The sequence below is a fragment of the Marmota monax genome, unplaced genomic scaffold (genome assembly GCF_021218885.2).
Source record: "Marmota monax isolate L192 unplaced genomic scaffold, Marmota_monax_Labrador192_F-V1.1 WCK01_AAM20220418_F8-fsc00031, whole genome shotgun sequence".
NCBI classification, from domain to species: domain Eukaryota; kingdom Metazoa; phylum Chordata; class Mammalia; order Rodentia; family Sciuridae; genus Marmota; species Marmota monax.
Window position 1 is genome coordinate 17,663,254 of NW_026695197.1, and position 25,041 is coordinate 17,688,294.

The 25,041-nt window shown below is 35.8% G+C and overlaps 1 protein-coding gene across 9 annotated transcripts in view; it reads right to left on the reverse strand.

Moving 5' to 3' along the window:
* Positions 1 to 7,429: 7,429 nt before the first annotated feature.
* The window catches only part of Smad2 (SMAD family member 2), an 86,782-nt gene continuing 69,170 nt past the window's right edge, over positions 7,430 to 25,041 (reverse strand). For 7 of the 9 annotated variants that reach the window (XM_046428304.2, XM_046428303.2, XM_046428302.1 and 4 more), the window contains 5 exons: positions 22,317 to 22,370; positions 21,028 to 21,240; positions 18,754 to 18,891; positions 18,425 to 18,569; positions 7,430 to 16,140 (listed from right to left, as the gene is read on the reverse strand). In XM_046428304.2, coding sequence (XP_046284260.1) covers positions 16,017 to 16,140; positions 18,425 to 18,569; positions 18,754 to 18,891; positions 21,028 to 21,240; positions 22,317 to 22,370 — 674 coding nt within the window. In that variant the 3' untranslated portion in view covers positions 7,430 to 16,016. The remainder of the gene's footprint in view (positions 16,141 to 18,424; positions 18,570 to 18,753; positions 18,892 to 21,027; positions 21,241 to 22,316; positions 22,371 to 25,041) is intronic. The other 2 variants (XM_058573963.1, XM_046428307.2) reach the window with 1 other exon arrangement.

Here is a 25,041-nt window from a genome sequence, read left to right on the forward strand (position 1 = left end):
AAGCCACGCACCTCCTCCAACACAGAGATAGGGTTCATGAGGCATTTCAAATCATTAATATGAAAGCAAGATAACTAACATTCTTTGCATTGTCTGAGTTTTGATGGAGGAGAGGTGGCAAGAGGGAAGAACACTGGTGGGTGTGTCAGGGAGGCCCACGGAGAATATTGTCCTCAATAGTGGTTTAAGTTCTGGCTGGTCATCACCCTGGTTTCTGAAAATGCAGATCCCTGAGCTCCCATTCCAGGTCAGAGGGTCTGCATTTTAAAAGCTCTCCTTATGACTCCAATTAGACTTGGACATGACTTTCTCCAAGTTGGAGGAAAGGACAAGGGCAACAGTAGCAACCGGAGAGGTAACAGCAGTAAGGAGGGGTGGACAGAGCGTCCACATGGTTGGTATCAAGCAGTCTTAACATGCTTAGCTTGAACAGCGGCGATGGTCATAGTTATCTGAACTTTGCTGTTGTTCTTATAAAGGGGAATTAGTGAGCCCAGGGAGAAGGTTGGAAGATGCCTACAGAGGGAGGATGTAGTGACAGAATTGAAAATCTCTGTGAAACTGACGGAGTTCTAAAGCTTCGCTGAACTAGCTAGGGTTGGGAGCACATGACTGAATGGCAGGAGACTCTGTCACAAGGCTATGGTGACGGAGGGGCTGGAGGGTGGAGGTGTTTGCAGAGGAGTCACCTAAGGGAGAGTAAAGGCACACTGCACCACGGATTTCTTAGGGCCTGGAGAGCAGATCAGCTTTCCTTGAAAAATTTCAGGTCCCATTCCACATGTAGACAATACTACCAAAAGGCTTTCTTCAGGGAGAACAGTGGAAGGGGGCTGAGATGGAAGGAAAAAAAATTTTTTTAAACAACTGTTCTTATATATTGTTCAGAAGTTTTTTTTTTTTTTAAATGAGAGAATGCTGCTCTTATGTAATCATGTAGCTTTAAAAAATGTATAGTGACTTCTCTAAAAATACTTTTGGATATTTATAAATGGAAAATCTTAGAAGAGCCACATTATGGCCCAATAGCTGTCTAAACAATATATTGAAATATGAACAAGGACATGATCAAAAATGTTTTAATGTAATATCACTAATAGATTAACTTGAGATGTTGAAATATATACATATCCAAAGAATTTTCTGTTTATTACATCTGAACACTTATTGCTAGTTGATCAATAAAATTCTTTGGTTCATTGTACACTTTTATTTTGGGGTACTTGCAATAGACAAGATGTTTGGTCACATACATACTAATTAAAAATACTCAATTTAGGGCATCTAAAAAATCACACATGAAATTCTTATATTTAATTTCAAACACCAAATTTAAATAGATCAGCACAGATCTTTTGTGGTCTTCAACACAAATTAATTACATTTCCACATATCCATTATGGCCAACTGAATGGCCTACTGCATTTTGGATTTTTATTTGTAGTAACTTTTTTTTTATAAGATTGTGTATATGTCATGTAATTTTTTTAATGTATTTGTTTATTTTTATGTGGTGCTAAGAATGGAACCCAGTGCCTCACATGTGCAAGGAAAGCGCTCTATCTTTGAGCCACAACTCCAGCCCCGATTTGTAAAACTTTGTCTGATTGTGCTGGAAGGGAAGCCTCAAACATTTTCAATTGGATATACAGATATATTTAAAGTAAAGACTTTAAAAACAAACAGTGATTTTCTCTGGCTGTTGGAATCTAGGTGATTTTTTTTTTTTTTGGTGCTTTTACATTTCACAAAAATAATGGGTGTATTAGAAAGTTCGGAACCATAAAAAAAGTTTATAAAAAATGTCCCATCCAATGGCTGCTGGTGAAACACCACAGAATATTTTTGTGTATTTACAGGAATGTGATTATCAGAATTTGTACCTCCATGCAAGATGAGTAGGGGAGCAGGGAAGCCCATTTAAACCTACACCCAAGAATGGTGCTCAGTCCTCTGAAGTCTGCTAAAGGATGCGGGGTGATTCCACACCATAGCTCCACCAAGCGTCTGAAAAGTCTCACCAGAGTGAGTTCTTATATATCTGTACCTCCTCAGAAGCACTGCTTTGACTCTCTAGGCATTTTTGATACTGGTAACACAGAAACAGGATACAGATAATTGTGGACTTAAAAAAAAATTCAATGTCAGAGTCAGAATATATCTAGATCAGTCAAATTATTGGCCAAAACATTGTGGGTCGAGCTGCCTAAAGCACACCTCGCTTCTCAAAGGGGCTAGTGAAGTAAAGCAGGGAGACAGCATCTTGCATTTAAGAAATCCCAGAAAGGTTTTGGAAGGGGTAAAAATGTGTTTATCGTGAAGAAGTTTCTATGAATGACTCATTCTTCCTACCTTGGTTATGAGGCATAACCTAATTCTGTAGAGGCCAGGCTTAGAACTCAGAGGTCATCAACACCCATCGATAACATTACAGGGACCTTTCAACAGAAAACATACTGCTTTGGTTTTATCTCCTTTGCTGGATATGTTAAAATACGCATCTACTCAATGCTCTATGAGGTAAATACACTGAATCAAGTGGCCACTCTATATAGATCCAGCTTGCAATCTCTTGGGTCGCTCCCCATCTTCTTCTTTGCTGGTAAAGAGTTACCTCTCAACACAAAGCAAGGGCATGGCAGGTGGATTCACCCAAGGTGCCAACATTTCATCCTCCTGGTGTCCTCCCCATCTGCTTAACTCCGGGGCTCTCCACTGTGCCTAGCCATGTGGCTCTGCTTCTGGTGCATGCTGGTCAGCATGAAGCAAGCAGATTTGAAAGGAACTGTGGGACCAGGCATGGTTGTTGCTCGTTGCCACCTTCATGAAAATACTGGGTTAGTGTGATGCAGGGAAAAAAGTCCCTGGAAAAATGTTCTCTCTCCAGTGTAGGCCAACTCCCCAGAGAGCCAGGCAAGACTAGAACCGCCCTGGATACACCCAGCTGCAATCAGTGGTTGACCTTGGAAACTAAACATTATTGCTCAATAAACATTGTCCCTTTGTGTTTTTTGTGGTTTTTCTGCATTACTTTTGTGGCATTAGACAACTGCCCTATTAGGTCTTAATTTGACATCTCTGAGTTTGAAATCTATTTTGCAACTTTTCTGAGAGCATTTGTTAGTAAAGAAGGTGGTCATCTCCTATTATTTTGTAGACTGCAGCCATCTAATACTGAGCATCTCCTTTGTGCTGAAGGCTCTCAAGTACTCTGATTCTATCTTCTTAACCACCCTGAAAATTAATTTCCTCATTTTGGAGAATTTGAGAAAATGAGGCACTTTGAAGCTGACTGATGAAATGATTTATCCAAAGTCACACAAATGGGCATAATCAGGGTCCAAGCCCCTAGACCTCTGAGTCCAATTGTATTTTCCATTACATCAGAAATGATAACCAAAGCTTAAAGCTAGTAGGATGTTATTCTGTCCACATCACTGAATAGTGAAAAAAGTTTGTTTAAAGAAGGCAATTGAGTTACAGTGCTGTTTTAGTCAAGCTTTCTATCCTTATCACTCTTGGTTAAATAGCTTTTAAGGTATTTTTTCCTGTTGAGAAACACGTCACAAAACCAAGTCCTCCTCCACTTCCAAGTTTAAATGATTTTAAGTTCGAAACTCCTTCTAGCCAATCACAGATTATATATAAATTGTGAATCTAAAGACTATTCCTTGGTGGCAATACAGGTTAGAAAAGAAAGCATACTGTATAACAGATATAAAATGGAAGATGATGGATACATCATTCTTGTTTAAGAATAATCTTTAAAAAATGATGGGGCTGGGGATGTGGCTCAAGCGGTAGCACGCTCGCCTGGCATGCGTGCGGCCCGGGTTCGATCCTCAGCACCACATACAAAGATGTTGTGTCCGCCGATAACTAAAAAATAAATACTAAAATTCTTTCTCTCTCTTTAAAAAAAATAAAAAAATAAATAAAAAATGAAAGCAAGGGGCTGGGGCTGAGGTAGAGCACTCGCCTAGCATGTGTGAGGCACTGGGTTTGATCCTCAGAACCACACAAAAAAATAAAAGATCGTGTCCACCTATAACTAAAAAAATGAAAGCAAGGCAGATTCTTGGGTATTGAATTTCACTGCATAATCCAGGTTTTATGCCAAATTCACTTATTTATTTTGGGCAAAAAAGTGGGGTACTACTCATTATGTGAAGCTTTTATTTAAAAATGTGTTGATATTACTTAAAATCATTTATTACTTAACTGTCTTTGGTGCCATACTAGGATGCATGCTAGTGAATGGATGTTAATGCTGTGGCAAGGGTTATGTGGTGAAATACCGGCTCTCTTTGAAAGTTCAGTTCTTAAAAATATAGAAACAAATCAATTCAGTATCCTAAGATAAGGGAGTTTTCTAAAGGTTTAATTGCAGGAGGTTAGGAGTAGACTAGAAAACAGGGGAGAGACATAAGTTGACATTTTGGCAAATAAAAATTGTGCCATATCTTACAAAGAAACTGTTAGAAACTCTGAACAACAAAATCTGCCAAATCTAGCTATACTTTATTAAGTACATTTGATTTTAAGTATCTGATTATTGGAATAAAAATCAGGAAATTAATGCTTTAGTAAAAAGGTTAAACTTTTACAGTGTCACACTTACCTGGGGTTTTCATTTTAGAATTAAAAAAAAAAATGTCCCCTTTGCCTCTTACTTCCTTTATGCGTGTAGCTTTTTGCAGAAAATACTTCCTTTAACAACTTCAGGGCAGAGCAAGAAACCACAGTGCTTTGCAGGCCACTAATTCTGTTACAGATGAAAGCATTCAATTATCTCTATAAAATTCAGTTCCTTAGAAAATGTGTTTGTGATTGACTAAGTATGTTCTTAAAATGCGGGTATACCACATTATTCAAGATCTTAATTTAAAAGTTGGAATGAAGTAGTTTGTGGTTCTTGGGTAAAACAAAGACACTAATCTGCTTTTTTAATATAAAAGGGCAACCTAGACATTCCTATAAAATACTTTATTCCAGATGGTAAACGAGGCTTGTTTAAATCTACATTTGTACCACCGCAACCAAACAATATTTTAAAAATACAACCATTTAAAAGTGAGCAATCACTTATATTAAAATGTTATTTACATGGCACTGATGTGATCAAATACTGCCAATAACAAGAGTCAATATAGATCTCTCATGCAAAGAACCTTAAGATTTAAAATCAGAGTAAGTGAATTGCCAGTGTAGTTCAAGATGGGTGGTCTCAATACAGAATCCCTATTGGGCAGCTGCTGCAGCCTCTGAAGATTTGCTACTATCAGAATGACCACTCTGCTTAAAATTTCAGGAGGTTCTTTAGATGAACAAACTTCAGCTGTTATATAGAGTCCAGTATGCTGCAGGTCACACCTTCCCTACCCTCCCCGCCATCCTCGCCTAGGTCATGGCTGGCACTCTCACCATTGCTGCCAACTGAATGTTCAGGAGACCAATCTCACTGTAGATTGCAAAACCCAAGGTACAACAATCTACAGCATTTACCTCCCACTTTCTAGCTTTACTCTAAGTGGGTTTAACAGTAGCATCTGCTTGGCTTGTGGTAGTCAGTTTTCTGTTCACCATAGTTCAGTTATGTCTGTTTTTCATGCACCTTCATTCCTAAAATCAAGAGTTGCTCCAAAATCTTTTTGACCACTTCAGAAAGTCCTCTCCATACCTCCAAACTAAATGCATCCTTGTATACTTAACTTACTTTGTCCATGTTCTTCCTGGACTACATTGTTCAGAAGCACCTTCTCCTTCCTCTAATCACATCTCTTCCCTAAACTACTTAAATTTTACAGTAGTCTTATTACCACATAGCATTAAGAAAGGCAGAGACAGCCAATATTAACCACTGAAGACACATTGTAAAAACTGGCAAACAACTTTGTCAAATTCCATTTATGCTATAACCAGTAAGATAATGCAGCTTAACCCGGAGCAGAGTAAGAGTCTACTTTTGGGAAACTCTCCAAGAAGCACACTTGGCCCATTGCTGACTTCTCCTTGAACTTGTTCCTCTGATTCAGTGTTCTTGCCTTCTATTAATGTGGTTGATTTTATGAATAAAACTATCAGTTTAAACTGATTCTCCAAGTGTTTAAATACCTACTCATTGCAGCTGCAGAATTTTCATTGTGTGTGACATCTCCATTTTTATTCCGTGTCTTATACTGTTTCTAGTTTTTAGATCGGTCTCATTGGATATTGTGATGAAAAGGACAAGTAGCTCAAAAAGAAAAGTGAACAAGTATGTGGTGAAAACATGCTTTTGAATAGTAGATGAACAGTCTTTAGCTCCTGGACATACCTGGTGTTAAAATGATACTGGATTCCATCAATTTGAAATTATGCTTGCTTCCCACACCAAAGGCTTTCAAACTATTGGGAAGCAAATAGGGGGAAAAAGACATACCAAGTAGGGAAACTGCCGAAGAAAGACCTTAGTTGTCGTCCCCTACTCTTTAGCCACTTGATGAGCATGTGGGATGGTAAGACACCAGGGTCATTCGTCTCCCACTGCAGGTAACCAGTGTCCCCAAAGAAGGACACCTAGCAGACGCGCTTCCAGAATAAGGAAACAGTAAAGAAGGATCTCCAGTTGTCTGTTAACTGAAGGGATGTTGTAGCTCAATGTTGAAAAGTGCCTTTTTGGACTGTTAACAGTGACCTATTGCAGCAATTTTAGAACTCAGCCTGCTTAGGTTTTTTTTTTTTTTTTTTTGCAAATAAAAAACTGATGAAACTATGCTGATCTCTGGGCTGCTCAATGCCAAACAGGACAATGTGCTTTAGTTTTCTGAGGTCCCCTTTTCATTGTACCCTAAAGCAAGTTTTGTCTAAAATTATTTGAAGGAGCAGCCTGCTAACCGGAAAAACACTCATCTACTTACAACCTGAGCTCTTGTAAAGTACCGAGAGATTCTAGCTGATCTAAAAAGTTCCCTGAGTTTTTCAATTATCTTATTACTAGTTATGAGATTATGTCCACTATTTTTCAATGGGGCCTTTGAAAAACAGGATTTGCGCTTTTTTTCTTGTGCTGAGTGTATTTTGACAGTAAACTTAAAGTTCACCCTCTAATTTGTGTACAACTAGATCTTGTCTATTAGAACACTCATTTGGCACAAGCAAGCTATGAAATAAGCTAAAATGCATAACTAGGGCTGTGTGGCGTGTGCGGTGTTTGTTTATATAAAGCAGTACCTACCTGAGAGAGAGAAGGGACAGTCTTTTTGTGTTAACACTGAATTTAAAAAACAAAAAAGATCCACCCTTAAGAGCATACATATACGAAGTACATACAACAATTTTGTATTCATATAGTTTAGGCAGTGGATACGAAAATGTAATCCCCTTTGTAAAAAGATCATTTTAAACCAAAATCAATTAAAACATTACAAATCAGTCCCATAACATGATCAACAACTCAAATGGCTTTCTTTTTAATGCTAGGATAACCGTCCATCTTTCAATGGCAACAGTACTGTTAACACAGGTAAAAGTAAACAACATAAAAAGTGAAAGCACACACAGTTGCACACAAATATATATATAAAAATTGACCAGAAATCACAGGACATTTAAGCAATGTTTTCTTAAGCAGAACTATTTAATACTTTAAATAGACTAAAATATTTGGTGTGGGCGGGGGAAGGAAATCAGTATGTCACAATTTCAACTTGAAAACCAGATGTAATAAAGCCTCAGCTCACTGTTCAATTAAAAAAAAAAAAAGGAACCACATCAATTTTCTGACAACCATAGGAGAAAAGCTTACAAAGAACACACTTAAGTCTCCATTGCGGTGCACGGAGGATGCAGCCAAAGGACTAGTAGAGAGGAGCAAGAGGAGTCCACATCCATCGTACTGCAGCACGGTGATGCTGCCTCAGAAAATCTCAGCTCACACGCTCAGAGTTCAGCTGGGAAGCACCTAAGGAGTAGGAGGACTTATGATTGGAGAGCAGATGGGTCAGTCTATAACCAGGACACCCAATCCTTCACCTGTTATTTGCTGATGGTGTTTAATAATTTCAATACACAACATTCACCAAAAATAAAATACCACATTCTGGTTTCGTGAGAGGAGACTACAAGATGTAAGAGAGGTCAGAGCATCAAAGGCCATATATTCCCTCTGAGAGAAATCCACAACCACACGCAAGTTTTTGTTTACTGTGAAAAATTTAAATTTCACATTAAATTTAACCCCCGAAAGAAACGTGATTTGTACTGAATATACACATATTCTCAAGAACTTGGCTGTCTAGTTGTCCCCTCTATATACCACTTTTCACCCAGTTACCATTCCTGGGTCACCCTTATCTCATCATTTTGGTGCTTTTAGCTATTATTCCATTCACAATAAGTGCCTAGAGGATACATACCTTAGAATTAGAAACATTGACAACCATAGTAGCAACCATAACTAGGTCAGGGAGTAAGGGTTCATCACGGGAACACCTGAGGTAGTCACCTCTTTCTGGGTCTTGCCTAGTTCTTGTACTGAGAGTCCTGCATCCAGGAAACCCCTCAGTCCAGGCACATGAGGGCAGCTGGTCACCCTAAGGACACCTCCCTTAACATCACTAACAAAAAGTTAAGAATTTCTCAAAGTATAAGGCTACTTTTAAGGACATCAGCCCCCCAAATGTTTTTAGCTCACTTGCTAAAATGGCTAGTTCCTCAAACTTACTAAAAGGTTATTAGTTCAGAATTGCCTTACTTAATGATGTGAAATATAAAAACATTTGTGAGTACCCAATTTAGTGAGCAGTTTAATCAAAATTCACCCATGAAAACTGTTTCCAGACAAACCTTCCAAAGGTTCTTCTGGCTTTGTCCAGTTACATAGTATTTGACTGTATGTTTTCTAGATTTTTCAGAGCTAAGTGCATAATCCAATTCTGTATGCCTTTTCTTACTCTTTAGGTGAAAACATTCAGTGCCAACTATTGCCCACATTCTTGCTTTACAGATTGAAAAGAAGACTGCCAACTGCAGGGTATTTCCAAAAACCCAGAATTATGTTACTTTTAACTGTGCTCTACCAGAAAATCTGGCCTCAGGGCGAAATTGCAAAAAATATACTCAGATATGAACATTTTTATTTTGTCTACAATGCTGTGACTGCAGTTCAAAGACTGCAGAAGTGCTTTCAACTTAATCTCTGCAGTTTTTCTTGTATTAACCTCTTACACAAAATGTTTAGTGTCACAGCATCACTATCACCAATAAAGACACATAAATATTTATGCCTTAAAGTCAGGGTCAAAAAAGCAAACATGAAGCCTGAGGTAATGTGGCCTAAAAAAAAATGCCCAATCAGAATTCTGCATTTTGCCAAGAAATATTGGATTAAAAATGCATGCATGTTACTTAATTGCTACATATAATTATTTCTCCTGATTTAAAGTAGTCTGTGAGCATATGAGTTATATAAAGCAACAAAATGACTACATTCTTAAGGCAATGACATAAATTTACAAGGAAAGAACCCTATCCTTTCTCCCCAAATTTCTTTTCAGCTTGAACAATCCAATATGAATAAGAAAGACAAACGGCTATTTTCTGAGGAAAATGAAAATTTCACTGGAAGAAGTAAGACTCTTCTTCCTATAGACAAACGGTAAGAACCAACTTTTTGCTACAACACTGTGAAGGGCAGAATTTAATATAGAACTAGAAATATGGCAAGTTACCTAGTGACTAACATTGTAAAATAGCCAAAAATGTAAAAGCCACAGGGAGAAAGAATAGTCAATTGTGAAATGGAAAATACATAATATTTAAGTATTTTTATAATTCTAAAACTTTACTTTTGTCCTTAAAAATCAATATATTATGAATTTTGTTGTTTAATAACTTATCTTTAATTACAAATAAAAGCAAATCCCTGTTTCCTATCCCAAAAGAGCAAACTGGGAAGTTTGGAAAAGAATTCTAATTTTTCTGAAAGATAATAAAATTTCAATAGGACATTATTCTAAAAAAAAAAACAAAAAACTCAAAGCCCTCCGTGTGGAGTTAATGAATCCTTGTCACCTCTATCATCAGCTGCATTATTTTTCCAAGGAATCTTTTACATCTCAATAGTGAAATTTTGGTACTATTCTGGACCTCATGGCAGCAAGCCAACTGATATTGATGTTAATGTGGGTTAATACACCCTGGCCAGGTCTTCTCTGGTCAGGAACAGTCCCAAGAAACATCCAAAAATCCATTTCTGTGAATACAGCTAAGAAAATAGGCCAGAACCACCTTCAAGCTATCAGTAGATACGGAAGGTCTTTACCTTGTGGTGGTACCTTCCAGGCATCTCAGGCAGCAATCTTTTGATTGCTGAGCCATATCCCTAGCCCTATTTTGTATTTTATTTAGACACAGGGTCTCTCACTGAGTTGCTCAGAGCGTTGCTTTGCTGAGGCTGGCTTTGAACTCGCCATCCTCCTGCCTTAGCCTCCCGAGCCACTGGGATTACAGGTGTGCGCCACCATGCCCGGTTCAAGCAGCAATTTAAAGGGGACAGAAAGGAACTAAGTGGGGAGCAACTTAACAAAAAAGTTCATACTAGGTCTGTACATTCCAGAGACTACTGGATGTATAATAACTTGGTGAAGGGGTATATGACAAAGCTTTATTTGACATTAATGAATTCCATTTATTACTGTTGTCAAGCTGCCTAAAAAATGACGTGCTAAGCTGCCAAATTAGGACTTTGGAAGGTATGGTGGTATGGGCCTGCAATGCCAGCACCTCAGGAGGCTAAGGCAGCAGGATTTCAAGTTCAAGGTCAGCTTCAGCAAGTTAGCAAGACTCGGTGTCAATAAAAGAGCTGGGAACATCTCTCAGTGGTACAACACTCCGGGGTTCAATCCTCAGTATGGCCTGACTCCCACCTCTAATTATGCTAATGAAAATTACACTGATGGTTCATCCATGGAACAAAAATGTCTACAAGCAAGTGAAGAACTTTTTCCTGGGATCTGAGATTTAAACAGTGAATCACACATCATTGTTAAAATGACCCCAACTGATAATTTTTCTATGAGTGTATGTGTATTTAAATTTGTATGCTTTACTTCCTACTAAAAAGTGTGAGGCAGTTCTGCTATAATGCAAAGGTAGCTATAATATCCAAGATAGAACACTCTCCTACTCAAGAAATTACATGAACACTTGAGAGAAGTTCTTATTATAAAGGCAGTCACAAGACTAGTATAGCTCACATTTCCCAGCTGTTGAGGCTCAAAACTCAGCAATTGTACTCCCAAAAGATAATTTGCCCCTTAATCCCAGCACACAAAAGGTAGTCCAAACAGAATATTCATGAAAACTTGAATAGGAAGGTAGAGATGGAACTCAATAGCAGGATTCTGACTCTCTGGAGACCACACACCATTGTCTTCCTGATCCGTACTAAATAACAACAATCCAGTGCTCTGAGATAGAAGAAGGCTGGTATGAAAGGGAAATTACTGGCTGCAAGTGGCAGAAAAGTCCATAATCTTAAATATAACTTAAAATAGAATCTGATAATTTGCTACTTGACAGTCACAAAGGCATTTAACTGGACAGAATTTCAGAGTCATTTATAAGATTAAAGCAGTGTACCAATTTTAGTACTAACATTCTTGGTTTAAAAAAAAAATGAAGACAGAATATGAAAGCACCCTCCTTTTCTGGATTACAGTAAAATTCAAAGGAGAGAGACATTCTGATTCTGCAGATAAAATACAAATTGACAGGGGAAAGAACAATCAGCAAGTACCACTTGGATACATGTTGTCAGAGGGTAAGAAAAATAAAATTCAGTTGAGGAATATAAAGGATTTAGCAAAGTAAAGCATATGAAGAAAATGGGCAATAATTTGATTGATTCAAACATCAATGCCTTAGATCAGAGTTAAGAGGAAAGATCCCTGGTTGCTTATACCCATGGATTAGTGAGTTATCTAGAGATACTCTGGAGGCTGGGGCTCAGTGGTAGAGTGCTTACCTAGTGTGCAAAAGGCCCTGGGTCTCTCCCCAGCACTGGGGTGGCAGGGGGGGATACTTGGGGAGATGGCCAGAAGGGGACAAATAGGAATGTTCATCTTTAAACCAAAGACTGTACATAAAGATAAATTTTAAGTACAGTGAAGATTGTCTTGTGTTACTTTATATCTATAAGATCAAAAGGATGCCTAACACAGAATAAATGCTCAAACTATTTAGTAATTTTTTAAAATGATAGATTTTCAAGGTCTATATGGGCAGTTTTTGGAAGAGGTAGAAAATCAACTGGGTATATACTTTCTTTTATTTGATTTCAACCAGCAAGAGACTAGACTGATTGTTTTTCACTTTCAAAGTCTTAGTCTTAACCAAAACTTACAACAAAGGTATAAATAAAGTGAAATTAAAATAATTTTAACAAAGGAGAAAATTTGAAGATGTTCAAAGATGGATCAAATAAAATAGCATATGGTTTAAGGTAAAAAATATAACTAGATATTAAATAATTTGCAAATATGGACTCAGAATACAGAGTAAGAGTACATAAATGGAATACTTAGCATTTAAGAAAAATCAGGCAGATTTTTTTCTGGCAAAGTGACAGGTCTGAGAGCAACTAAGCCCCACACATTAAGCCCCATTGGAGGCCAGAACCATATCCTAGTCATCTTTTTATTATTCAATATCTGTCACAGTGGCTGGATAAACATAGGTATCAATAAGTGTTCACTGACTGAATGTATACTATAATTGGCATAGTTCAGACCTTACCAGGAAAGCTTCTTTAAACAGGATGAAAGAGCACAATTCAGTGGTATTCCAAAAGACTGGCCCAAATCCAGATTTATTTTCTAACTTGGGTATAAAGACTTTTCAAATTTTATTCTTAAAAAAGCAATCAAACTCTTTTTTGAAATATCAGACAGAACTCCAATATAAAATAAGCTGCCACTGATTGAACCAAAGTCAGTGGGAACAGCATTAGCCTCTACACCCTAAGCCAGCCTCACAGCGTCTTTGTGGAGCTGCTGGGAAAATCCCAACTCATTTTAGAACTGGGTTAGCAGCATGGCGATCTAGTTCCCAGGGTGTTACAGTGCAGATACCACCAGTACCATGGAGAATAAATTCTAAATAATATTGCTGATTAAATAAGGACAATTCAAAAGAGAGGAGACCCTATCATTTGGAATAAAAACCATCTCTATAAAGGAAAAAAAAAAGGAACAAAAATTAGGCCACAGTAGAAAAAATATAATGCAAAAATCAGTATCTCATTAAAAAGCAAATATGATCATTAAACATTCATACAAAAGAAAGCACTGTGCTTAAGTTGAATGCTCAATAGTATAACTGCTCAATACAATAGGTGTCTCCAGAGTTCAGTCCCAGTTCCATGCTGTACAGAAAAAAATCCCACCTGAAATATGGAGACGTGCCCCACTATTGAAATGCCATAGTTGGCACTACTTCATTTTACTACACATCAATGCAAGATCAACTGCCAGGACCTTCTACCACATTCAAAGTTGTTCTCAGCTTCCAGATCTGTTGCCTAACATTAGTCTTCCTGCATGTAAAAACTTCCCAAAAGGATAGACGCTCCACAGATTACCTCCAGCAGGCCTGACAGTGGTTAATAACTGGGACATTTACTCTAATCACAAGATAGGCCAAAGTAATAATTAGCTGGCAGTTGGAAGTCTGGAAACAAGCAGCAGGTCACTATGTTGGTGAAAAATTGCAAAGAAAGCATTGGTGGATTAAGTGGTATTGACCTGGTGCAAACAAGATTTTTATAGCAAGATTTGAGAAAGAAGATGTAAGTGATAATGACACAAAGCAGTCGATCACAAAATAAGGCCACCTTCACCATATTATAAACTGTAGAACCATTCTGATCTTCAAGTTTGGATTTGTGTAGAGGTTTCTGTATAAAGAATTAACACCTAAGAGTGAGTCTCCTTTAGAATGAGCCTTTGCACTTGATGGTATTCTCTTCACCAGGAGTGCTTATCTCCCTTGATTCTTCACATGGTTTGGTCCTTCTAGGTCAGGTGTTAGCTTGAACATCACTTCCTTAGAGGCCTTCCCGATGTCCTACCTGAAGCATCCCATCTGTTATTCTCTAGCACAGTACCCTGTTTATCTCCTTCACAGGATGATTACAGGTTAGAATAACTGCTGTCTCAGCAAAGGCAGGAACTGTAGCTGTCTTGTTCACCTTTACTCAAAGGCTAAGAAAGTTCCTGGCACATAACAGGTGAACAATAAATATTTGTTGAATGAGTAAAAAAATTACTATAGCAAATTTTACATGAACACATACATATACACAAATATATAGGAAAATGGGGGAGTATCCAATAGAAAACAACCAAATGCTGAAAGTATCGAAAACGATACCTGTACATACAGGTGAATATGGTCTCAAAGAACAAGTACCAAAGGTATCTATCTTCAAAAATATGAAAATTTACGAAAAAAGGATCAGGAGTGGTATTTTCCATTTCTATTAAGATGCAAACAAGAAGAAATGTCTACATTGCAATGAGTCAACATTAGACATAATAATAACTTGCTGCAGAATGGACTCCCAACAGAGCTGCTGGAATCTCCTCTCACTGTAGAGCATAAAATATGGTCAACCACATACCCAGGATTAGTTAAGATCAGCTCAGACTGCAGGTAATTATAAGCTAAAAAACTTGCTAAACAGTTTCTCCCCCAATTTTAAAAATTCTGAATTCTTAATTATGTAAAATAACATTCAATTTATAAATTGAATACAACATACTTTAAAAACAGATGGCCCTTAACTGCTGATCATACCTCAGCATCACTTTTCTAGGTATTTTTGCAGAAGCAATTACATTTATAAAAGGTCCATTTCATAATACAATCTGGTAAGTAAGTCAAATGAAGCTACTTAAATCAAAGAGCAGAAGGCCTGCTGCTGAAATATTTTAAAATACCTTTTAAAAAATGGTATTTATATTTATAGATTGGCTTTAAAAAGGATAAATATACTGAAGTAATTCTAGCATATCCCTGAAAACAATTATACTGCCACTTGTGCATTCGTTATGAGAATACGGAAGGTTAAATCAATACACTGATAGGTTACACAAGTCAATTATTATCTGTTGAAATCTGGTTCTAAGACAAGGGAACTTACTCTGCATGAACTTTTACTGGACCCAGAATTAACTGGTGCCAGCAGTGTCAGCACAATTGGCAATGATGTCACGCTGCACTGTTTTGGTATCAGAACAAAAGTGGGATGAAGAAAAGAGGCTTGGAAAGGTTTTCAGTATGGTTTCCTTATAATGAGATTTAGCAGAAAATAAACAAACATAAAAAGAATGACTGTTAAGCCCGACTGAACACATTAAAATCATAGATTTCAAAAGTTAATCCACTTTTCTTCCCCCAAGAGTTTATTTTTGGTAAAAGGCAGAAAAATTAGTTTTTCCACAAGGAAAATCTGCTTCTAGATGATAATTTGAAAATCTTGATATATATTATATATTAAAAAAGACACAAAAATAACGGAGAAGTGGGAATAACAGATTAGGTACTGTAACTTTATAAAGGCTTGCCTAGATCATGAAGCAGTACACACACACACCTCATTTATGCAAACTAAAATGTATATAAACGGCACAATACTGCGATACTGGGTCATGATACATTACCTGTACACATAACTACTACTGTTATTAATAAACCTTTGGGACACTCAGTCTTATGCCCAACAAGATACCATTAAGTCTTTAAATCTTCTTTTCCCCCTTAATGGGAAGACACTTCTAGACACTAATTTTCCCATCTAATATTCAAATATAGGAAACAGATTTCCACAAGGTGCTTTAACTGATGAGACCTCAAGTGCTGTTTTCTCTCTGGAATTTTTGGATAGCAAACAGTCCATCGAGACCATACACAAATACTATGACAGAAGAGTTGTTACATTAAGTCTTTTGATGGGACTCAGTTGGTGATGAGCTTTATGACATGCTTGAGCAACGCACTGAAGGGGATCCCATCTGAGTTAATACTTTGTCCAACCACTGTAGAGGTCCATTCAGATGAAGTTCAATCCAGCAAGGAGTACTTGTTACCGTCTGTCTTCTGTTTGAAAGAATACAAGAAAATAATCATGAAATTAAGAGAACAACATGGCTTTATTTAGGAATCTGCATTAAGAATTCAGAGAAATTTAAATGCTGTATTAGCCAGGTATGGTGGTACACACTTATAGTCCCAGAAAGCTGAAGTGGGTGTGGTCACTTAAACCCAGGACTTAAGACCAACCTGGGCAACATAATGAGACCCTGTCCCCACCCATGACATGTCCGTGCCCCCCCCAAAATAAAAATATCCCTCTATATACTAAAATCTAACTCCTTTTTTGGATGATTTTGAATATGATTATTATTTGGAAAAATGGATGATTTTCAAAGTATTGCAATGATTTTTTTTCTTCTTGAGAGATTTTTAAAAACATTCTTTTCTGAAATTAAAATTAGTATGTTGTTTGCAGGCACCTGGATGAAGCTGGAGAATATCATGCTAAGCAAAATAAGCCAATCTCCCAAATCCAAAGGCCAAATGTTTTCTCTGATATGTGGATGCTAATTCACAATAAGGGGAGGGTAGAGGAAAACAGAGGTACTTTGTATTGGGCAGAGGGGAGTGAAGGGAGGGGAGGAAGTGTGGGGTAATAAAGGATAGTAGAATGAATCAGACATTACTACCTTATTTACATAAATGATGGCACAACTGATGTGATTCTACATCATGTACAATCAGAAAAATGAAAAATTATACTCCATGTTAGAACAACAACAAAAAATTTAGCATAGTGACTTCCCAAGAGGAGAGATATGAACTAGGAAAGACTTCCCCAAACTGAGAAATGTGGAAACCTTACACATTAAATCAATCAGACTAGTAGACACTCAAAATATTGAATGGAGTTTAAATGAAACAGGGTTCAAATTTAAAATATATCAAAACAAAACAGATTTCCCCTTTGGTATCAGGGATTGAACCCAGGGTGCTTACTCACTGAGCCACATCCCCAGCCCTTTTTATTTTGAGATAGGATCTTACTAAGTTGCTGAGGCTGGCTTTGAATTCTCAATCCTCCTGCCTCATTTCAAGTCACTGGGATTATAGGCATGAACCACCACGCCCAGTATCAAAATAGAATTTTGACCCAAACAAAATTCTCACCACAGAAGACTAAGTTCAACTTTCTCTGAAAGAGCCAGTGAACAACATCCCTTTGGCAACATCACTGAGGCTTTTGCTTAAACACCACCTCTAGTACTTCAACAAAAAGGGCTACTCCCTGGGAATCACAAATTATTCAATGACATCCTGTCTCTTCTAAAGAACTCATTTTAGTTCTTTCTTATTCACTATATAGAATAAGTCAACAAATCTACTTTTGCTTTTTTAACATAATGGCCCTTTAAACATGACACAAGTCCATTATCAACTCTTCATCTCCAAACTTTAAAATCAGATTCACTCAACATTGATTTGGTATTCTCATTCTGGTACATATGCTGGTGGGAAAAGTATACAAACTATGCCTTTAAGCTTTCCAAAGTGGAATTTGAAAAAATTTTTAAATGTTTAAATTTTAATGAGTTCATTCATAGAAAGACGAAGGCAGTGCTTCTAGGCACCAGAGTAAACACATTGTCAATCTGTCATTCTGAAAAAGAAATATGCCTAACATTGTTGAAAACTATTTCCAAGGATGTGACTTTCTGTAGCAGATGGCATCAGTGCCCCACTCTACCTTCAGATTTCCAGTGTGCTCTAGCCAATTTCCAACTGCAGGTTTCTGAATTTCTATGCTTGAGAACTTCCATGCTATGCCTGTAGTGCCAAGAAACTGGCATCAGCTGACATGGGTAACTAATGAGAACTACTTATTCAAATGGTCTCAACTAATTTGTCCAGTTTTATTTTTCTCTATTCTCTAAACTCCACACCAAACTGCTACTGCTACTCTGTTGTCAGGATTACAGATTTCCACACCACCCATCCCCATCTACTGAAATCTTATGCACCTTTATCTCTACCAGAAAGCCTTCTATGAGCCCCACAATTCTCCTTTTATGAACTGAAACAATCCTTCAGGTATACCCCTTTTATAATATTTAACTTTCTGCATTATGTTAAAATGCATGTCTGCATATTTTAATCATATCTTCTCTATAATGCCAGCATACTAATTTACAACAGTTTTGATCTAGAAGCCCTCAACTTTCACTGTTTTACAAAAAGATCTGATGACTCCACACCTCAATGAAAATAGATATAATGAAGATCCAAAATAATGGAATAAAAAATAATTACATTATAGAAATGTAGGAAACAAATATGTATTTCTTACCGATATTCTGCTCCCCATCCTTTCACAAAACTCATTCTTATGGTGCACATTCTAGTTAATTGGTACACGGCTTCAAAACCCTGATTAACAGACTGAGCCAGAAGAGCAGCAAATTCCTGGTTGTTGAAGATCTTCAGGTTACAGCCTAGGATTGAGAAAAAGTATGACTGTAAAAGCTGTATTGTTCTTAGAAAACAATTTTAAAAGGACAATAAGGTTTTATTTAGAACATGAGCATGCAAAGCATCACCTGAGTCCTAAAATTATTAGCAACTACAAAAACTAAGCAAGTTGATGTGACAGGTTTATTTACATTGTTGAGTCCATACCTGGTGGAATTTTACACACTGTTGCAGGGTGCCAGCCGTATCTCTGATTACAATTGGGGCTCTGCACAAAGATTGCACTATCACTTAGGCACTCAGCAAAAACTTCCCCACCTATGTAATATAAGCGCACTCCTCTTCCTAAAACAAAATACATATGGGGTTAGTCTTATAACACTTAACTATTTCAGTGTGATTTTGGGAGAGTCTTCTTGGAAAAATTCTGAAATGATATAAGGTATTGCATGACTTTTTTTTCACAGCCATGTTTTTCTGAATTCTAACTTTGAAATATACCACTGTATATTTTTTAAGTATTTTTTTAACAATGTTTTTAAAATATGTATTTATAAAAAATACATAAACTATGTAAAAAAGGTACAAGGATAATTCAATAGTTTCATACAAATTATGCATTATTTTGAAATCAGTAAAAGTAACTGAGTTAACTTCAAAGGAATTAACATACTTGGACAAATATTTCTTTATTAGTAGTAGTATTTCCTTATAGATCCCACTAAGGTTTAAAAAAAAGATTTAAAAAAAAAATCAAAGTTAAAAATATATATATTTATGGTGGCAACCAAATCTCTAAATATATAAGCAGAATTAGGTAAGAAAAATTATATTGGCTATTTTAATAATTCATTCTGAATTTGACCAAAGTCACGGCTGCTACTGAGAGATTTTGTCAGATATAATTAAGGCAGAAATCAACTGACTTTAAGAAATGGAGATTATCTTTGTTATACAGCAAGAAAACTAATAAGATAACCAACAAACCAGATTTAACAGACAAATGCAAAAATTAGTATTTATTCCATTAAGAGACTATTCTATTATTAATAAGACTATGGAATATTTGTGAAGCAGTCAATCATGTTTTCAGGAAACATTAAATCTCCAAAGTGGATTTTTCAGGCTATATTCTCCAATATATATGCATTCTCTGGTCATATGATAAGTTAGAAATCAAAAGTAAAAAGATGATCTGAAATTGAAGCAAAAATTTTATTTGGAGAAAAGAAAAGAGTAGATGCAAATAAAAGTATAGGTGGGAACTAAGGGTTCCTCACTTGCAATGACACCTGGATACTTTAACAAGAATATCCAAATTTATATGTCAAGCAAGATTTGCCACGTTAAGTCAAGTAACAGAACCCCTAGGCACTACCATTTTACAGTTATCAATCACTATGGTAAATCAGCATTATTTCTTTAAGGATGTGATTTAATTCAAACAAAACAAAAATAAACTGCCTTTTGTCAAAAGAAGCTACCTTAAGGTAATAAGAATACTTCTCAATTATTAGTGGCTTTCAATTTTTTTGACCTTATTATTAAAAAAAAAAAAAATACTGAGGACCCCAAAGGGTTTTTGTACGTGTGGATTATATTTGTAGAAACTTATCACATTATATGTTAAAATAAGATTTTTTTAAGTACTCATTTAAAAATCAATCTTATAACTTATTAATGTAAATAATAAGTATATAAAAAAGAACTATATTTCCCAAACCGCAAAACAAATATGAAGAGCAGCAATGTTTCACAGTTCTGCAAATTTCTTTAATGTTTGACTTAACAGAAGAGATGAATTCTCATAACATATCTCATATCTTGCAAAACTGTATACCTTGAAGCCTCTGCGACAATTCAGTGTACATTTCTGAGAGGATGAGAGTGAAAAATGGCAAGTAACATCTCAGCACCATTATGAAACACTTGTTACCTCACAAACTTACTGAAAGAGTATCTGGTACTGCTAGACCCCCAGACCACATTTTAAGACACTCTGAATAATATTTTGAACCATATTAAATGTCAGTTCTTGTCTTAGAGATCTAGCCTCAGATTAATAGTGAGAAAGATCTGGTTTGATATATGAAGTCATAGAAGGAGCAAAACCAAAACAAGATATCAACAATGAAAACCCAGGAGATATAAATTGGAGGGAAAAAATCATGATTTATAAAAATCAGAACCCAAAAATCTAAACATAACAATTTCATGACTGGCGAAGATTCAGAAAGTTACAATTATTTTAACACATGTTTAATGAAGGACTTCCTCATATCAAGGTTGCCAAATAAAGAGAAAGTCAAAGCAGAGTTTGTAGAATGAAGTCTCAACCAAGACTAATAGAAGTGAGGCATATGAACTTAAAGAGTGGAGAGAAGGATGGCATTTTCACACTCAGGTTCTTGATGTTGTAACCACATAAGGTCCATATGAACATACAGCACTGTTTTTTCACATAAGGAAAATAAAACATACCTATATGCCTTCTTGTCATTTCTACTGTAGCATTTCGGTTAACATTAGAGAGCAAACCTAAGCAGAACCTCTCTGAATTTGATGGGTCTGTAAAGCCATCTACAGTGAGCGAGGGCTGTGATGCATGGAAAGTCTCTCCAACCCTCTGGTTTAATTCATAATATGCTATTGAACACCAAAACGCAGGTTCTGAGTAAGTAACTGGCTGCAAATCTGGGGAAAAAAAGAAATAAGCAAAAGGAAGAAATGTTGTACCAACAATTCAAACACAAACTTCATCATCATCTTCATATGCTCTATGACAACATCAACTCTATGCCAGTTCAAGAGGTAGAAGTGCTATCTCTATTGGTTTCCATACCAGATTTTCCATTTTTCAAATTTCCCCATCTCATGAGGTCACTTATGTTAGATTATTTATTAGTAGTTTTAGCCTATTTCCTATTCAAACATAAAACAGCCACAGTCAAAAGTAAGTCAACTCACCATACTTGGTGCATTTCTGATAATGCACAATGAAGGTAATTTTTGGTAGACTAAGTAGAATAAAGCTGGTGCAACATTAATGAATCAAGAGCCACAAGAAAATGTGTCATAACAAAAGGATACAAAGTATGACATTTTTAGACATTTGTCTATTTTCACACAAAGTTCTTGACAAGTTATCTTTGTAGATAGAAAACTACAATAGAAAACTCATGTAGCACATATAAGAATAAGAAAGTAATAAAACAGTATTCAAGTGGAAACAGAATATGCCTGCAAGAGACTTTTCACAAGAAAATAAGGATCACATGTACTTCTGTAATTTTGACTAAAACATATCACAAGAAATACTATGAAAAAAATTGACAATTTTGTAGAATAAATTCCAAACATGTAGCAGCTGAAGAGGAACTGTCAAGTGGCAAGGCAAAGTGGAGGCAAAAAAATAAAGACATGTATACACACTCTCACTCATATATACCCTTCCATATGTTTTATGTACTCATCACACACACTCTTATATTAGTTGCTGCTACAAGATATATCATAAACATATCCATAGAAATATATCCATAACAGGCTAAAAATTTTTCCATAAAGAACATTTCCATGAATAAAAGAATATTTGATATATTCTTATACATTTTCAGTAATATTGAGACCCATTATCAATTTTTTAAAGCAGTCTTTAAAACCATTTGCCTAATTATTTTATTCATTGGTATTCTTATACATGAAAAATAATTTTCAGAGTGAACTTTTCTTAAGTGATAAAACAGAGGGGGAAAGAACTGGTAACTTACCCAGGCTATGATTGACAGGGGAGAGAGTAGTAGGAGACAGTTCTGCTGGAGAGCCTAAAACAAAAGGAGTCAATTTAAAAATAGATATTTAAGTGTTCCTAGAACTGTTGATTCTGATCAAGTACAAAAACCCCAGTTGTATCTGGCTGTAATTATCACCAATAATACACAGATAATTAAATCCCCAGAATTCAAAATACATTAACGATTTTATTTTAGTTTAATTTGGGAGCTTCAATATATAAAAGACACAAAATCATATAAACACTATTGGCTTATTATCTGGTTTCCCCTTCCAGAAGAATCCACTATTAATGATTTGTGTACTTTGCAAAAATAGTCTGTGAGTCATAAGTAAATTTATTTTTCTTCTGTGCCTCCTCTTTTCATACACAAATAGCTCAGTTCTAAACTTCTAGACTACTCTCAGAAACTTCATATTAGTGTTTCCTTGTCATTTACTTGTCTATTTACCTATGCATCAGCACTATAAAATTACATCATGATCCTATATTTAGAGATATTCAGGCTACTCTTGATTTTTCGAACATTTTGTGTACTACCAATCACATCTGAAGTATACTCTGGTTTAAACATTTTTGTCTTTGATAATATTTTGTAAAATTATCATTCACAGAATTTATACCAAATTACATTTCCAGTAAAAATACAAATGGTGAGGAGATATCATGATGATACTGTTGATACATGAAAACATGGTTTTTAACTACAATTTTAATTCACACTGAGGAGCGTTATGCTTATTTATATTGTATTTCCTTTCTGTGAACAGTCTTTTTTCTTAGCTCATTTTTCTGTAGATATTGGTCATTTTTCTTACTTATTGAACAGGCTCTTCAAGTATTAGAGAACTAGTCTCTTCATGGTAAGGTTTGCAAATATTTGGTCACCTGTTTCATGACTCAATTCTAATTTTGAGCATGCAGCATTAAAAAAGTCCTTTTACATATGATTTGCCAATCATCTGGGTGTTTGTCTTACTTTTGACTTTAAGGTACTGCTTTTAGTATTTTCCTACTAAGCATGATACAAGACTTGATGCTAAGAAAGATAATTACTCAGGATTTTGGTATCAATAGCCTCAAGCAATACAGGTGTAGATTGCCATATCTGTAAGGTTTTGTAATCATTATTTTGACAATCTACAAGTTTTGTCTTTTTCTATGCTCTGCAACAGTTTAAAAATTGTGTTATAAAATCACATTCTTTAAAAGTTTGGTAAATTCCCTCATGAAACTGTTTGCAGTTAACGATTTTCTGGAAATTACTCTGAGACATTTCTCTATTTCTCCCATGGACGTTGGTTTAAGATAGGTGTTTCTTGGAATTAGTTTTGTTAAATTACATTTTCTGAGGAAATTATCTGATTCTTTGTGTTTTAACAAGTTAGATCTAATCAAAAAGAGGGCACAAATACACAAAATAAGAAAAAAAGAATGAACAAACTCTAGATAAGAAAGAAAAAAAATCACTGAAATGACATTACTCAATTTCATGTGACTTTTAAGACATATTTGTTGAAAATGCTAAATAATGCTATTATGATTATAAATATAGAATCAATTTCATTTATGATCATCATTCTCTATATTTAGGCAAAGTTACCTTGAAGAACATGAGATCTCCCAAGCTTAAAATGCATGTGGGAGATGGTAGCTTCAAGCAGTCCACTCCACCACACACCACCATAACCACAACACAAAGGGCAGGCCACAAAGGAGAAATGGCAGCCCCAAAATAAAGAGACACATCAGAAGAACAGATGATGACAGTATTTTAGAACCCAGAATAGCCTTCCTCCATAAGTTACATTCTTTATTATTCCTCAGCCTGAAAAATCTTCTGGCAAGTCACAACAGGTACAACTAAGAAAGGTCAAAATATATTTAGAACAATGAATTTAAATTCAGTGCTATTTCCTGAAGCAGACATAAGATAAACAAACTATCAGAAATGGAGGAAATTGCCCATTATTCGTATTTCTTAACTGTTTACTCTTCTATTAAATACTTATTTGAAATGACCAGTAGCGTCACTGTTCATTAATTTGGACTAATTAAGAGTTTAGTCAGATTCTTTACAGAACTAGGAAAAGTGGTCCTAAAATTCAGATAGAAAAAAACTGGATATACATACGTAGAAGAATAAAACTAGATCCCAACTTTCACCCAGCACAAAAGACTCAAATCAAAGACCTAAAAATTTGTAACTGCTAGAAGAAAACATAGGCTCAACAGTAACTACAGTTTCCTCTAATAGTTCCTTCCATTTCTAATAGTTAGGGAACCTCTTTAAGACCTCTAAAGCTTAAGAAATAAAACTAAGGCTCAATAAGTGGGACAACATCAAATTAAAAAGCTTTTGCACAGCAAAGACATTAAGAGTATGAAGAAAGAGCCCATAGAATGGGAAGAAATTTTTGACAGCTAAACAAAGAAATTTTTGACAGCTGACTCCTCTAACAGGGAATTAACACCCAGAATATATCAAAAATTCAAAAAACACCAGAGCAGCAAATAATCCAATCAATAAACAGGCAAAAGAACTAAACATGCATTTCTCAAAGGACTAAATACAAATGGCCAACGAATAAATGAAAAAATGTTCAACATTCCTAACAATCAGGGAAATACAAATCAAAACTAGACTGAGATTTCATCTCATTCCAGTTAGAATAACCATCATCAAGAATACAATTAATAAT